Source organism: Mytilus galloprovincialis, chromosome 2, assembly GCF_965363235.1.
Source record: "Mytilus galloprovincialis chromosome 2, xbMytGall1.hap1.1, whole genome shotgun sequence".
Lineage (NCBI taxonomy): Eukaryota > Metazoa > Mollusca > Bivalvia > Mytilida > Mytilidae > Mytilus > Mytilus galloprovincialis.
The window spans coordinates 80,786,515-80,801,642 of record NC_134839.1 but is presented as its reverse complement, the minus strand read 5'-3'; the positions used below and the strand labels follow the sequence as shown (position 1 = coordinate 80,801,642).

The 15,128-nt window shown below is 32.0% G+C and overlaps 1 protein-coding gene across 1 annotated transcript; it reads left to right on the top strand.

The window, feature by feature from the left end:
* The first annotated feature begins 1,259 nt into the window (after nucleotides 1–1,259).
* LOC143064550 (beta-lactamase domain-containing protein 2-like) lies at nucleotides 1,260–13,876 on the top strand. Its single transcript, XM_076237452.1, has 8 exons — nucleotides 1,260–1,459; nucleotides 3,795–3,986; nucleotides 4,294–4,393; nucleotides 6,931–7,036; nucleotides 7,737–7,859; nucleotides 9,111–9,295; nucleotides 10,038–10,277; nucleotides 10,809–13,876. The coding sequence occupies exons 1-8, from the start codon at nucleotides 1,317–1,319 to the stop codon at nucleotides 10,986–10,988; spliced, it is 1,269 nt and encodes a 422-aa protein (XP_076093567.1). The 5' UTR covers nucleotides 1,260–1,316; the 3' UTR covers nucleotides 10,989–13,876.
* Nucleotides 13,877–15,128: the final 1,252 nt, after the last annotated feature.

Genomic DNA, 15,128 nt, shown 5'->3' with positions numbered 1-15,128 from the left:
CAATCTTAACAGATGCGCAACTACAAAAATATGTTAGGGACCCTGACACCAAGGAGAAAATAACCGATTAGTAATTAATGTAATGCGAAGACTGATATCCCCATTCCATTTCCTCGTAATACTTTAAGTATGGCACCTAAAAGAGTGACGAGTCACTCAAATAAGAAAAGTGTGTATGTTTTTAAAAATCGTAAATCATGCCATTTGCTCAAGTTAATTCGCATGTGTGAATAGCTTGGCGGGTATATATAAAAAAGTGTAACGTGATGTGACTTTTTCAATCCCCAAACAACTATCATAGAATCTCCCATAGTGGTGTAATGCCAACATTGTTTCCCCCTATAAATCATTGTAAAATTGGCATTTATTCAAAAAATTAATATATCTTTGTTTCAAATAAAAAAAAAAATACTTGGCATGAGTAAACTTTTATCCTGTCCAGTACTACTGTGAAAATTTCACAAAACCATGTGATGTCATTGCGTATAAGGTAATTACCATCATCAAAAGAAAAACAATCATGATCAAATTTTCATCCTTTTCTCCCATTTAGAAGCTTTTATAGTAAACATGTCCTCTCAAGTTTCCAAAATATTTCATAAAAACACCAATTAATTAAAAAAGAATGGTGCTTTGAAGCACACAAGATGTATATGTTTATGCTGGGAACAGCTATATCTAACGTTCTTGATTTATGTTTCATTTTTTTTTCACTGTAATAAAATGTACTAGGATTAATTTCCTACAACTACCAAAATTCAAGGGAATATTATATATAAATCAGACATAACATGTACAGTATTTCCACACAGAAAAGCAAAAGTAACTAAAGACCTTTAATTTCGTATGTGTAAAGATAACGACATAAATATGACTATAAATATTTGTTTTTCATTTAAAAAATATCTTATTCAATAAAAAGAAGAAAATAAAAAGATAGTATAATTGTACTTACTCAAATGATTAATCAAAATTTTTATCAAATGATTATACATCAGAGAATCATCATCAGAAGAAAAGAAATGTAGAAGAAGAAGACATTAAGAATATATTCTTCTTCTTCTATAAGGATAAGGAAAAATAGGCACTTACATTTCTGTATCGGGGTATCCTGCTATCAGATACAGAATAATAATCTACGAAGAACAGGACCATAATTATGCAGAGTTCAAATGCTACAATCGATGATTAATATTACTAGGAACCCGGAATGATTTTATTTATCTGCACGTAATCAGTATAATATCTATTCCGTCTTTGTTGGCTATATATAATTCCGTTCTACATACTGACACTTTACAGTTGTCAAAGTAAATATGTCCACAGGAAAAAATACTGTGTTTATTGTTATTTTGGCATTTATTTTATATTATTTTAAGAACATTTTTGAAGATGATCTTCCACCAGTCGTAGAGGGATTCTTTCTTCCAGAGTTTAGATCTGTTGCAGAATTATTTAGGTAAGCCGGCTTTTACATACATGTACATGCTCACATGATACTGTAAATTTATACCGTATGATCACTACCATTCCATTAATTAATTTCACTTTTATTTGTTTTGCGATCAAGAGTAGTAGTAAACTCATTTTTAAGTGTAAAATACTGATAGCTAATTTTAGCTATTAGAAACTAAGTGTAAAGCCGCAATGGATTAAAAAGGGGGCGTAGAGGTTCTACATCCCCACTTTGATTGAAAAATATATCTTTGAGACTGCCATATTGTGGCAAACAAGAAATTTAAGAACATTTTGTACAGTTTTGTAGAATAGTTCTTTGCTCCTTGCCGTCCTGTTTTCTAGTAGTTCCCAACTCGCTTTGTTGAATCAGTTTCGTCCTAGAGCTAGGGTCCCTGTTTTAGTTATCTTCTCCTGTTTACTAGTTGATGGATTTATTGTTGTTAGTGGTGATCCTAAACGTACCATATTCAAGGACAGGTACCTTAATTTGTATAGGCATGGCGTTTATACATCTTTATGACAGTTCCTGAGGTTAATTCACCGTACCCTGTGTACTCCTGAAACTGCATTCAATGCGTCCCATGAGCTGTCATGTGAGGTCCAATTAGTTCCAAATACAATTGACTTATTACTCATATTATCGAAGCTATGAGTTCATGACAAAGTTCATCTGACCTACCATCATTTTCCGGTTAATTAATTTAATGAACCATACATTACGAGAGGGATGCATTCGGCTATATATTACTTCCGCTGCTCAGTTTGCTGAAAGTTAGCGATTAAAATTGTTCGTATATAAGTCAGACAGAAAGATGTAGTTACGTTTAAACATAAGAAAACTTTCAACAGTCTTTCCCCATCGGATTACCCTTGTTTATATAAAGCTACCACCATAATTTATATATACTTGAACTTCATCTCAAATTTATACCTACAATCATAACAATGTTAAATCTGCAAATTATCGTTAAGAAAATTGAGAATCGAAATTGTGAAAAGGTCAAAGAGACAACAATTCGACCAAAAAGCAGATAACAAACGAAGGCCGCCAATGAGTATTAAATGCAGCGAGAACATTTTGCACTCGGAGGTGGGCTCAGCTGGGCCTTAAATAAAAGTGTGTAATAATTCAGTGAAGATAGACGTCATACTAAATTCCAAAACATTAAAAAGAACTAAATTTCTAAATGGATTTTGACCCCTGCTATTGTGACATGGTGGTTACACCCCCTGTGCTGTTTCCATCGCCCTAGACCACTCCACCAACTAGGCTTTATAAATTTAAGCTTTCTTAAGTCGAGCACGTACTACGTAATGTCTTTCCTCATTGGCTTTATCTAGGGTTCTTACACAACACAATGTAAAGTGGTTGTCGCTGAACTGCATCTGAATATCGAAACAATGATATTTTCAGCACTTTCAGAGATACTATCAATTTAAAATATAGATCTATGAATGTATAGAATGAATGCAGAAGACGGTGAAAAATATTTATTTCACAATGAATTTCTCGAAACCCGTCTACGGAACAATGGCATATAGTAGTGATTTCATTCCGTTTTACTGCATAATCATTGTAACAGGAAATCTAGTGATAAAATATATCATTTATACTAAGGGACTTAACATTTTCTTATATGACAAACTAGTTTTTATGGTCCCTGTCGAATTGTTGATAACATGCAATTTCTTTTTTATTGATTTATATGAATTAAGACGACAATCATTTACCCATGTACATATCTCATAAATCGTTTTATAAGAAACAAATCACAACAACAAACAAACACTGAGGCAATAAATCTTCAATCATAAGGTCAGGAAAATGTAGATATTTGACCCTTTCATAGTTGAAAAGTTACTAAACAAATATGAATTCTGATCGAACTCTACAGTTCTATTCACTTGGTTCGATGTAAACGTTTTGTCTTGTCAAATCACTGCACACAGTAATGTACAAAAATGAACGAAAAACAAAAATGTAACACAGCAACAAACGGCAACCATTGAATTACGGGCTTCTGACTTGGAGCAGGTACATACATACAGAATGAGGCGGGATGAAACATGTTAGCGGGATCCCAACCCTCCTCTAACATCGGACAGTGGTGTAACAGTACAACATAAGAACGAACTATAAAAAGCAGTTGGAAAAGGCTGAACTCATTAGATGGATACAAATAGAAATTCATCTAACAAAAACAAAGAGTGAAATCTAATAAACTTAAATCGAACAAAAGCATCACCGACGTTTAAAAGTAAAGTTTACTTTCTGTAAGAAACAGAATTGATTTTTTTTATTTTGATTTGTTAATTTTAACATGTTTATACTGCAGGAATCAAGTTGAAAATCATAAAGAGAAAGGAGGCAACTTCGCTGTATATTATAAAGGAGAGTTGGTGATAGATTTGTGGGGAGGCTATGCTGACAGAGATTCTCACCAGAGATGGAAAAACGATACACTAGCCACGTTGTTTTCCACCACAAAAGGAGTAGCAGCCATACTTGCAGCCAAACTTGTAGACAAGTAAGTGTTCAAAAGCACCAAGCATCAAAGTTCAGTTTTCACAGTGATTTCAAATTCATAAGAAAATAACATAGACGTGTTCCACTGAAAAAGAAGGCAGCCAGTTATACTGACACAAGATTAGATAACTGAAGATCAAAGTATACGAAAAATCGCACCCCGAAATCTTTCATTTTAAAAAAAGCTTTAAAATTGTGTTGTATATTTATTTTCGATTTACTGTATGGAGAAAAATATTAACAAGTAGTCATTTTCTCTGAATGTGTTACATTAATGATCTCATTTATGCAGAATGTTTCGTTTTCAGAGGACATTTAGATTACAGAGAACTAGTATCACATTACTGGCCTGGGTTTGAGTCTAACGGTAAACAGAATGTTACAGTAGAGATGTTGTTAAGTCATCAGGTAAGGATTGTTTCCTCTACATTTCACTGTTTTGTAAGTCATGGTGTCTAGATAAACATGTCGTTTGCTGATAGAATTTCAATTTTAACAGTTATAGATCCGTCATTGATCGTAAGAAGGCTTCACATCAAACACTAAAATAATTACACACAAGCATTCCAAGACGTCAGAATTATTAAACACTACAATCTATGAAAGAAAAATGACTAACAAATATAAAAGCTCAATTCTAAATCTTTCTATTGCCAGAGTGGTCCAGAAGACATTGATTCAGGCAATGAGGGACCTTTTAAAAGAGGGACGACAGATACCAGAGGGACAGTCAAACTCATAAATCGAAAATAAACTGACAACGCCTGGCTAAAAATGAAAGAAGACAAAGAGACAAACAATAGAACACATGACACAACATAGAAAACTAAAGAACACGAACCCCACAAAAAAACTAAGGGTGATCTCAGGTGCTCCGGAAGGGTAAGTAGATCCTGCTCCACATGTGGCACCCGTCGTGTTGCTTATGTTATAATAAATCCTGTATATAGTATAATTCGGTAGGTCACGTTCATGAATTGAAGGGGATTGTAGTTACGACGTAAGGAATATATCCGATATCATTTGTGAAACGGTTATTCCATAACGGTCAACCAACTCGTGATGGCGTCCGTAAAATTTACGAAGGGATGATTTCAACTTCACCATTTGGAACTCTTGGTTTAATAGCTTCCTTGTGAGCAGCAACCCTCTATCAAGAAAATCATGATAGGAAATGCAAGCACGGGAATATCGTTTCAATTGGGAGATATATACCCCGTATGCAGGTGCTGCTGGAATGTTGCTACTTAGAAATGGAAAGTTCATAATTAGAAAGCTGAAATCATCTCTTTTGTCGTAAAGTTTTGCTTTCAACCGACCCTCATTGTCAATTTCTAGATGTAATTCAAGATATGAGGTCGACTTAACTGTATCTGTTGTATCCTTTATCTCCAGTTCGATGTGATAGTTGCGTTCAGTCACCAAATTTTGAATTTTTGTCATCTAAATAGCGGAAAGTAGAGTTAAAGGATATTGATAACTTCTTATCTTTCTTCCCAAGAAGTTCCTGTATGAAGTCAGCCTCATGATAATAAAGAAACAAGTCGGCAAGAAGAGGGGCACAATTGGTTCCCATTGGAATCCCGACAGTCTGTTGAAAAACACGGTCCTCCGAACGTAACAAATACGTTGTCATTTAATTGATCATGACTGAAATTCCTTCTTATGTAAAAAAAAACCAATTCTGCAACAATCATCTCTAATGCATAAAACTTACCATTACTGATGCATTTTTGTTTAACAAAAACAAACACAGGTTTTAAAGAGCCTTTGTCACCCACCTTGGTCTGAGTACTCCAGCACAAGTTCACAATTCACTCGAATGGCCACCGTATAAGTATATAATATTGCAATTTTAAATGAAATCTTTTAGGCACGAGCCTAAATCAATTACATTGAAACACTACTTGGAATTTAAATATATTCTATCATGAATGGACGAAATGAGAAAAAAAAGAAGATGGGTAAAATCTGAGAGTTCATTGATACAACTTGGAACTAAAATCTATTCACTCAAATTTTCTTAAACCACTACATACCCCATAACAAATATTTTGTCATCAAAAACAATATCTTGAAAATCACAGGTCTGTTTAAATTCCTTTGGAAGGTCAAACAAGAGGAATGACTGATCATCACATACTGGATATTCAGAGAACTAAAATATTCTATACAAATGTTGTCTTATGTCTACCAAATGCTTTTTTTTTTTATCCTTCTTCTGTTAATATCTTCTCTGTCAGCAACCAAATCCGAACTTCAAAGTTTATGTGAAACTGAATTACTCGGACGTAATGTTAAGGATAAAGAGACATGTATTTAATTCTTTTTGAGAAGACATGTTTGAAATTTGCCTGATAATATACAAATATGGAATCAAGTAGGTGATTGGACAGACCTTATATTGTCCAGATATTGTTTTCGGGAACCTCACCTGAACTGCTACTCTCGATGTAGCAATGTTCAAGGACGTGGCAATGTATCCAATGTATCTAAGGGTTGTATGAATCAGACGTGGAGTCTATGAGAACCTGTATGAAGATCTGTTTGTGAGCCTAAAAGACGCCGAAGATCTGTAAGGGTACAAACATTCAAATATCATTCTACACTAGTATTTAGACATTGGAAATATTATCTGTTTAAACATTATTCCTCAGATTTCCAGATCAAGTGTTTCATGTCAGCAATGGCCAGTGTTTTCTTTGATTGTTGGTGCAACGGAGGCGATTGAACCAATCTAAATTAATTTAAAAGTCATGAGACAACAGTGATAGGGCATCAGATCAAGGATGTTGAATCTCCGATAGCTAATTAATTGTTTCTACAATAGCTTAAACGTTGTATAGAAATATTTTAGTCATTTATACTTTTAAGTTTGGATATTTTTAGAGATTTGTTCCACTTTTAACTTTGAAAAATAAATTATTGTATTTGAATGTTTATAGGCTGGACTTTCTTACATGGATGAAAAATTAACTTTAAACGATGTGGTATCGGATCCAGAAATGTTAAGAAAAACACTAGGGAATGAACGTCCAAAATGGCCGCCAGGTAAGAGTGGACAAAAATAAAAAAAATATATCTTCTATGAAAACATGTAATATCTAGATGCAAGTTTGTATTTTTATATTGTAATTGTTCTTTGAATTCAGTTTAACCTACAGATTTGCTTCAATCTCATTATTCATTTTTGTCGAGCTTTCGACATTAGTCGAAAAAGCGAGACATTAGGATCCTACATTCCGTCGTCGGTGTCACAAATATTCACTCTGTGGTTAAGTTTTTGAACTTTCTTAAACTATCCTGATTTCTACCAAACTTGGACAGGAGCTTGTTTATAATCATAAGATATTATCCAGAAGTAAATTTTGTTAAAATAAAATACCTGTTTTCAGTATTTTTCTTTTAAATGTATTATTACAAAACTTGGACAGAAGCTTCTTACTATCAAAAAATAGTATAGAGAGGAATATTTTTATTGAATGTTTTTTTTTGTTGAGCCTGCAATGAACAGCATAAGTAGTCGAGACACTGGGTTCCGCAGAACCCTTACAAATTTTTATTAGGATTTTCCTTCATTTAACAGTGAAGAGAGAGATGCATATATTATGACTATTCTCCATTTACCTTATAAAATATATTTTCTTGTTATTGAAAATGGTCAAATATAATATGAATTACAATATTGATATGATTGAGAATTGGAAAATTTGTAACAACCCAAGTAAAAATTCGATATATATATCAACAGGCACAGGTTTTGCTTATCATGGTATTACTTTCGGATTTTATATTGACCAACTGTTACAACTGGCTGATCCACAGAAGAGAAGAGTTGACAAACTGCTTATAGAAGAAATAGCAAAACCATTTAGTAAATATTTTTTAACATTTGTAATTAATTGAACAGTGAGTTTTTGAAGAACAAATATCTCAACTCTGTAGAAAAGATAATTTAAATGTCGGTTTTACCTAATAATAGTAATAAAAGTGCGTTGGTTTTAGTCAATGAGATAGCAATCATACCGAAAGGGATACATCTAGAGTCGAAACATCATATTGCAAAATGTTTTTATGCGAAATACTCTAATTATTGTACCTAAAAACTATATTTGCTTAAAGTATTCAACTTATATTTTTCAGTGATGATTTCAAGTAAAGCGTGCATAATTGTGTGGTATATCGGATTTTTTTTTTAAATTTGGTATTCTTTAACTTCTCCTTGTATTGAATTTGATTGCTGAAAAAATGATATAGGCAACATGTTTACCTCCAAAGATACTATCAATTACCCTTTTATAAGAAGATCTATAATTGTATAGAATGCATGTAAAACGAGGCTGTAATTTTGACTACTCGGTATTTCATCAACATTATTTTGTTGAAAAATGAAAATTCTTATTTAAACACTACTGTGAATAGCTCATGCTCATATTTTGAATCGATATTAGAATTGGTAATTTCAAATTCAGGTAGAGATTTCAATACAATACTAGTTAATTGATAACAGAAAGTAAGAACTATTTACGGAAACTATTTTTACCAAACAAGCTGGATAATTTATATTGATAGATAAAAAATTTCATATATACTAGTTTATTCATGATTTAAAATGGAACATTATGATTTAGTTTAGATGTAATGTAATGTAATAATGATAACCAGATAGTAACCGTTGATTTCCTGTAATAAAATAAAGAGACCCTTCACTAGAATGCTGGACAAGTGAAATGAATTGTTTACAGCGAGCAATATTTTGTTGAATAAAAAATATTGACCGTTATTGATGTGAACATTTACTTATAGTTTTTGCCTAAAACTAAATCAAATAAACTAGAAATAAAGGCAACAGAAGTTTAGCGATGTTCAAATCTCGTCAATCGACTAGGGAGTGGCAAATCGAGGGATGAACATGAACTCCAAAATGAGTGAGACTGGATACGTTAGCGTAAGCATGTAAACCCGATGTATATATTTTGTCTGCTTTATAGCTTCTAGGCTGAAGCTTGTCTTTTTAATTACTGTTATAATTGTGAAGTACGATAGTAATTACGTTTCCTTAGCACTAATTTTACGTACAAAACAGAATTGGTTTTTCATTAATGATCATTTTGTGTTTTGATAGATTTAGAATTATATATTGGTCTACCAAAATGCGAAGTTTACCGTACTGCGAGATTTGAATTAGTTACTGTTACTAAATACGTTGCAAAGTTAATATTTACACCGTCACTGTGGAAAAGACTATGGATATTCTTAAGGTATCCAGATAGCATTGCAACTAAAGGGACACGAGTTATGACAGACCCAGTAAGTATAATAGCTATTTTAACCGACAGTTACAATAATATATGGAGTAGGTAATCAACAGACAACTTTAATGTCAAGGTAACCATGACTGAAGAATAATGGTTCAAATAAAGAAATCTCTCAAGTTCTGGCAAAAAGATTGATGCTGGTATCGGCTGAAAACGCAACAAACAATGTTGCAGTTGATACTGCTATGAAATTATTTCTAAACAGACTTTAAAAAAACTGAATTATAAATTCTAATGCTATTCGCTCAGTTGAGAGTCAAATATTGGGGATTCGCTTATTTTCAGGGTAATAAATTTTCGTGGGTGGAAAAAGCAAATTTGCTTTTTCCTGGATATTTTATTTTGATGTTTTGTCAAAGTCTGCATACAAGCTTATGTAGAATTGTAATGGGTTAGCCTAATAAATTCGTAGTTGAACCGTACCCACGAAATCCTTCTTTCACACAATTTGATCAAACAGATGTTTTGTCATTTTTTTAAATGGTCATTCTAAATCTTTACTGTATATGTATTACTGTAACTCATCAAACACCTTCTTTCATAGTGAAAAAATATGGTCTATAAATATTTGACAAAATTTAAATTATTGAACGTGTAATCATTTTTCGTATATGATCAAGGGCACATATTTGTTTTAACAAGTAAAGTGATGTAGGTTAAAGAGGTTATAGATTTTTATAAATAAGTTCTGCAGGCGAGATATTAATATACGTCAATTCTTTCAATAATTTTAGATTACAAATGATCCTGCGCGAAGGTGCGTACCACTTTCGTCTTTTAATGGTCACGGCAATGCAAGATCATTGGCTAAATTATATGGAATCCTGGCAAATGGTGGGGAAGACAAGGGTAAAACTCTAATGTCATTAGAAACCATACGTACACTATTTTCACCAATTATCTCTGGTCATACATTAGACCTTGGAGAGTATGAGGTATTAGGACGAGGTTTAGCAGAATACCACAATACTGAGGTGAGTAATCAGAGACGTTTGAAACATAACTTAGGTAGCATCACTGCCATGCCGAGGAATATTAAATGTATTGGTTTTTTTTTTATCATAATTTTCTTTAGTTGACCATGACATAATCAAGTGATTCCCTTAAATGATTGTCTTATTTTTTACAACACAAATGAGGAAATACGATGCCAGAATCAATATTTTACGTCAAACTTGCTTCATTTAGATGGTCATTTAGAGTATTTGAAAATTGAATTGCTGTCAAATATAATTATACCTCCATTCCAAAGGAAATGAATAAACTGGTAAAAGCTATACGACCGTCCAAACGTCCAAACCAGAACCAAATTTTAGTTGCATGTTTCGGTAGAACTACAGAGCTTCTTTATTTTTACACCAAGATTCAAGAATATGCTATACCGACACATCGCTATCTATAGTACAGAAATAAGAAGCACTGGTACCCTTCTATATTATAGCCAAAAAAGGGGTGTGTGTATATTATTTGCTCCCTTTTCTCATGTATTAATCGATTGTTTGTAGGGAGGTATTTGCTATGGTCATCCGGGTTATGGCGGACAGATGGGATTTTCAGATGTGAAGGAAAACATTGGAATGGCCTATCTGACGAATGATCTTTCTGTATATGGAGTTGGAAATGATCCCAAGTTTCTTGCCTTACAAAGACAATTCTACAAAGCTTTAGAACAATACAAGAAATGAGATTTTATAAAGATAAACAGAATCTCTTATGTAAAAAAAGAAGGTCGTTTATTATATACACCTATATCTTTTATTATTTTTTTATAAACTGGTGAACAATGTGATAATTTGTGATTAAATTTTAAAAAATGGCAATATTGTAAGCATTTATAGACTGTTCTCTACAACAGTTATATGTCATGAGGATAGTATAACTTTAGTGTACTGTATATTGCTTTGTTGTACAGTATGTTGTTGATGGATCATTTCTATGCGGTTAACTTTATGAGAATCTAGAGTCCTTTGGGTAATTTTATTGATCAAATCCCAAAATGATAATAATGTCAAATAGGTATCATGTCAATCATGGTCTATAATGCTGTACGTTGTAAATGATGTATCATTTGAAGATATTACCCAGATAGCTCCAGATTCTGAAATTGTACATTTTGTATTTGTAACAGCTGTTTCGATCTACGATAATGCACAGTGAGTTAATATTTAGTGATTGCATGATTTTACATTCCATTTACTGTTATACAAATATGTTTTTTTTATTTCAGCAGCTACAATTTTCAACTCATTAATTTATATGTATTCATTTAAACAATTGCATTTTTGTCATTTTTGAGATGTTACATAATTTGACTGTCCCTTTGGTATCTTTCGTCCCTCTTTTATCTTACCTCCTATGCATTTCAAGGAATATGATTAGTTAAAAACGTCCGCGTGGAGACCGTGTATATTTCATATTAGGTAGTAGGGAGGCGGGGCTTATTTCATACACGGTTAGAAGTGGTGTTACGTCCCTTTATAAAAACAAAACGGTACTGAGAAAAATTTCAACAGACGAAGAAATTCATGTTTAAGATTGAAATGAATTCATAAACACATTTAAACCTAACAAGTTGTTATTGTTGGCATCTGTTTTTGTAGGATCAGTGGAAGTAGTTTCTTAATGCTAACAGTATTGAAGACTTGCTCATTTTGATAGGTCACTAGTCTAAATTTCACACATTAAGATAGTCGGTAAGATAAATTCGTTATATAGTGTGCTAGTAACGTAATGCGGTATATATGGGGTCAGTAAATTCCAAATGGGGATTCGAGCTTCGCTCTCACCCCATATGGAACTTACTGACCCCATTTATACCGTATTAGGTCACTAGCACATTATGTAACTAATAGTATTTTGTTTTAAGAAGTTTGTTATATTCGCACAGGTCGTGGTAAAAAAACTCTCTTGTGTATTCATCTGATCTTTGACTTTTTGTTAATTTTCATTCTTTGGATGGCTACATACTGTTAATTCAAAATAAGTCATTTTTCATCGGAATCCCAGATTTTGGAGACACCAAATACATAAATTTGTTATAAAGTCTGATTTGTTCGATTGTTTCTTTCTTAAATATTAATCGTTATGGACGTTTTGGGTTCTGCTAATATGATTGATTAAGCAGATACATTTATAATTAAGTAGTCTTTGAAATGTTTTATGAACAAGCTTCTTAGTTTTCTTAAATTAAGGAAGCATTTCGCGGATTTCCCACTGATGATTTAAAGACGTTTTGACCTTGCATTTTTACTTGTCATAAAATTTGCAATTATGATTTCTTTTGAACTACAAGTTTTTCAAAACCCTTTGTGTTTTTTATAATTCCATCTCAACTATGAGGGTATTTGCCTTTTCCATTTTTCATTCTTTTTCATAGGATGCAAATGAAATATTTTACTTTCCTATTTCTGTCAACAAATTTTCTAAGATCAGTTGTTTTAAATTTTTAATAATTGTGAACTAAGAAATCTTTGATCTAGGAATGTCTATTATATACTAAAGTTAAAGGTGCATCCCTTGTGTTTTGTTATTATTTCATGAACAATTTTAATCTATACTTAATCATACAATAGACAACTACTCAAAATAATTGACCCTTTCCAAAATTGAAATCACTTATTTTATAATGTTAACAATTGGTGAATGATCAGATATATACATATTTAGATATGTTTTTTCTCTTTAATATGCATTTCTTAAAAGAAACTCTGAGATCCCATTGAAAAAAAACAAGGCTAGCCTTTTTCAGGGGTCTATTTTTTTCTCCACTTGACTGTATATTTTTTTTTATATCAGGTTAATTCTCGTAGGAATCAATGAGATCACAGGTTTCGATAAGTTCAAAGAACGTTTCTATTGCTCGCTGATTACTTATTTGTTGATAGATACAAGTATCTCACGCTTGATGCGGACTTACTTAAAATCTTCGGTCAGAATAACTTGTTGATAGTTAACATGTTGTCTATTATTTCATCCACATTATTATAAAATGTTTTGGAACCTTTATTTGGTCGATAATTAATATGTGTTATTCTTTTACCTTCAATCGCAATGTTTGCACATAGGAACATTCTTATTTTCAAAATTATTTATTTTATATATGAAAGAGAGAAATTAAAGCATTAACAAAAAATACTGAAACTCAAGGTCGCAAAGGGAGAAGCAAATATGTTATATATTTTGGATTTGTGTAAAAATCAGGGTGGAGCGATATTTTTTCCAGGTGTTTATTATAAGTTACAAGAATTGGAGATAATATATCAACAATCATGATTATTTAAGCCTTTTATTTAATACAGGATGTAAGTATAATTACTTTGTGTTCCTCCACCATGGTGCTAGGTTCAGCTTTTACATCTTTAAATTGTACATTTTTTTAGTAAAACGTATTGTATGTTTTTTCATTTTTTCTTGAAAGCAAATTGACTTTCAATTTTCATGTGATTAAAATGTGCTGCGTTGTTCAGAGTATGTTTTATTATATTATGTATACATTTTTAGTATAAGTATTTTTTGAAATGGAAAAATATCTTAGTGTGATTCGAAGTTTTGAATAAAAAATATTTGAAACATAGTTTTCATTTTCATTTTACAATTGAAGTATTGAAGTCATCATATAGATACCAGGATTGACATTTTGTATTTGCGCTAGACGCGCGTTTTGTCTTCAAAAGACTCATCAGTGACGCTCGAATCTAAAAAAAAGTTCGAAAGGCCAAGTAATGTACGAAATTTAAGAGCAGTCAGGAACAAGTATTTGAAAATGTTTTTCCAAATACAGCTACAGAAATCGATTCCGGAGTCAGAAAAACCTTAGTATTTCAAAAATTCTATGTTTTGTAATGTTTTATACTACATCTTAATGTGAATAAATTTAATTATAATCTTACGTTAACGTCAGGTTAACAAGTATGTCCAAGTTATATTGTGTATTCTTAAAGTTTTGTTTAACAACATGATTTGTCAACAAGAAACAATATTCATAAAAGCAACAATGATACAGATTAAGCAAACAGTTCTCCGTAAATACCAACCAGTTAACAGTTCAAAAACTATTTACTGTGTATGAATTATACACTGAAAGTAAACAGTTTTGACTGTTTGGTGGAATCAAATATTTTCCCGTACTTTTGTATAGGAAAATTATATATATACTAAGCTGAATACTAAAATTTATGATAAAAGAGATGATTTTTCATTTCCTATCGTTAATTATCCATTTTTAGATGGTGACGTTCCCTTGTCACCATCTTACGGTGTTTATTTATCTCAACTTGTACGATTCGCTCGTATATGTAACAATGTTTTAGATTTTAACGAGAGAAATTTATGTATTACTGAAAAATTATTAAACCAGGGTTTTCGATATCACAAACTAGTTAAAACATTTACTAAATTTTATCATCGGTATAAGGACATCATTCGTAAATACATCTCAACATGCAGACTTCTTATACGTTCAGGTATTTCACATCCAATTTTTTATGGAAATGTTCTTTATAAAGCACAAAGGTGTCAGTATTCACCTCAAAAACTCATATTTTGGCGTTAATATTGATTCACTTATAGGGTCTTTGCATCGGAACTAAACACATTTATTCAAAAACCAGTTGTTGGCATGACACGGGTTATGTTCTTCTCATATATGTTATGATGGTATGATACTAAACCCATAACGGGAAGGATTGTGTCTGATGTTCATATGATGAAATCATAATCTTTCAGTCAGTTTAATTGAAGTCTGGAGCTGGCATGTCAGTTTACTGCTAGTAGTCTGTTGTTATTTATGTATTATTGTCATTTTGTTTATTTTCTTTGGTTACATC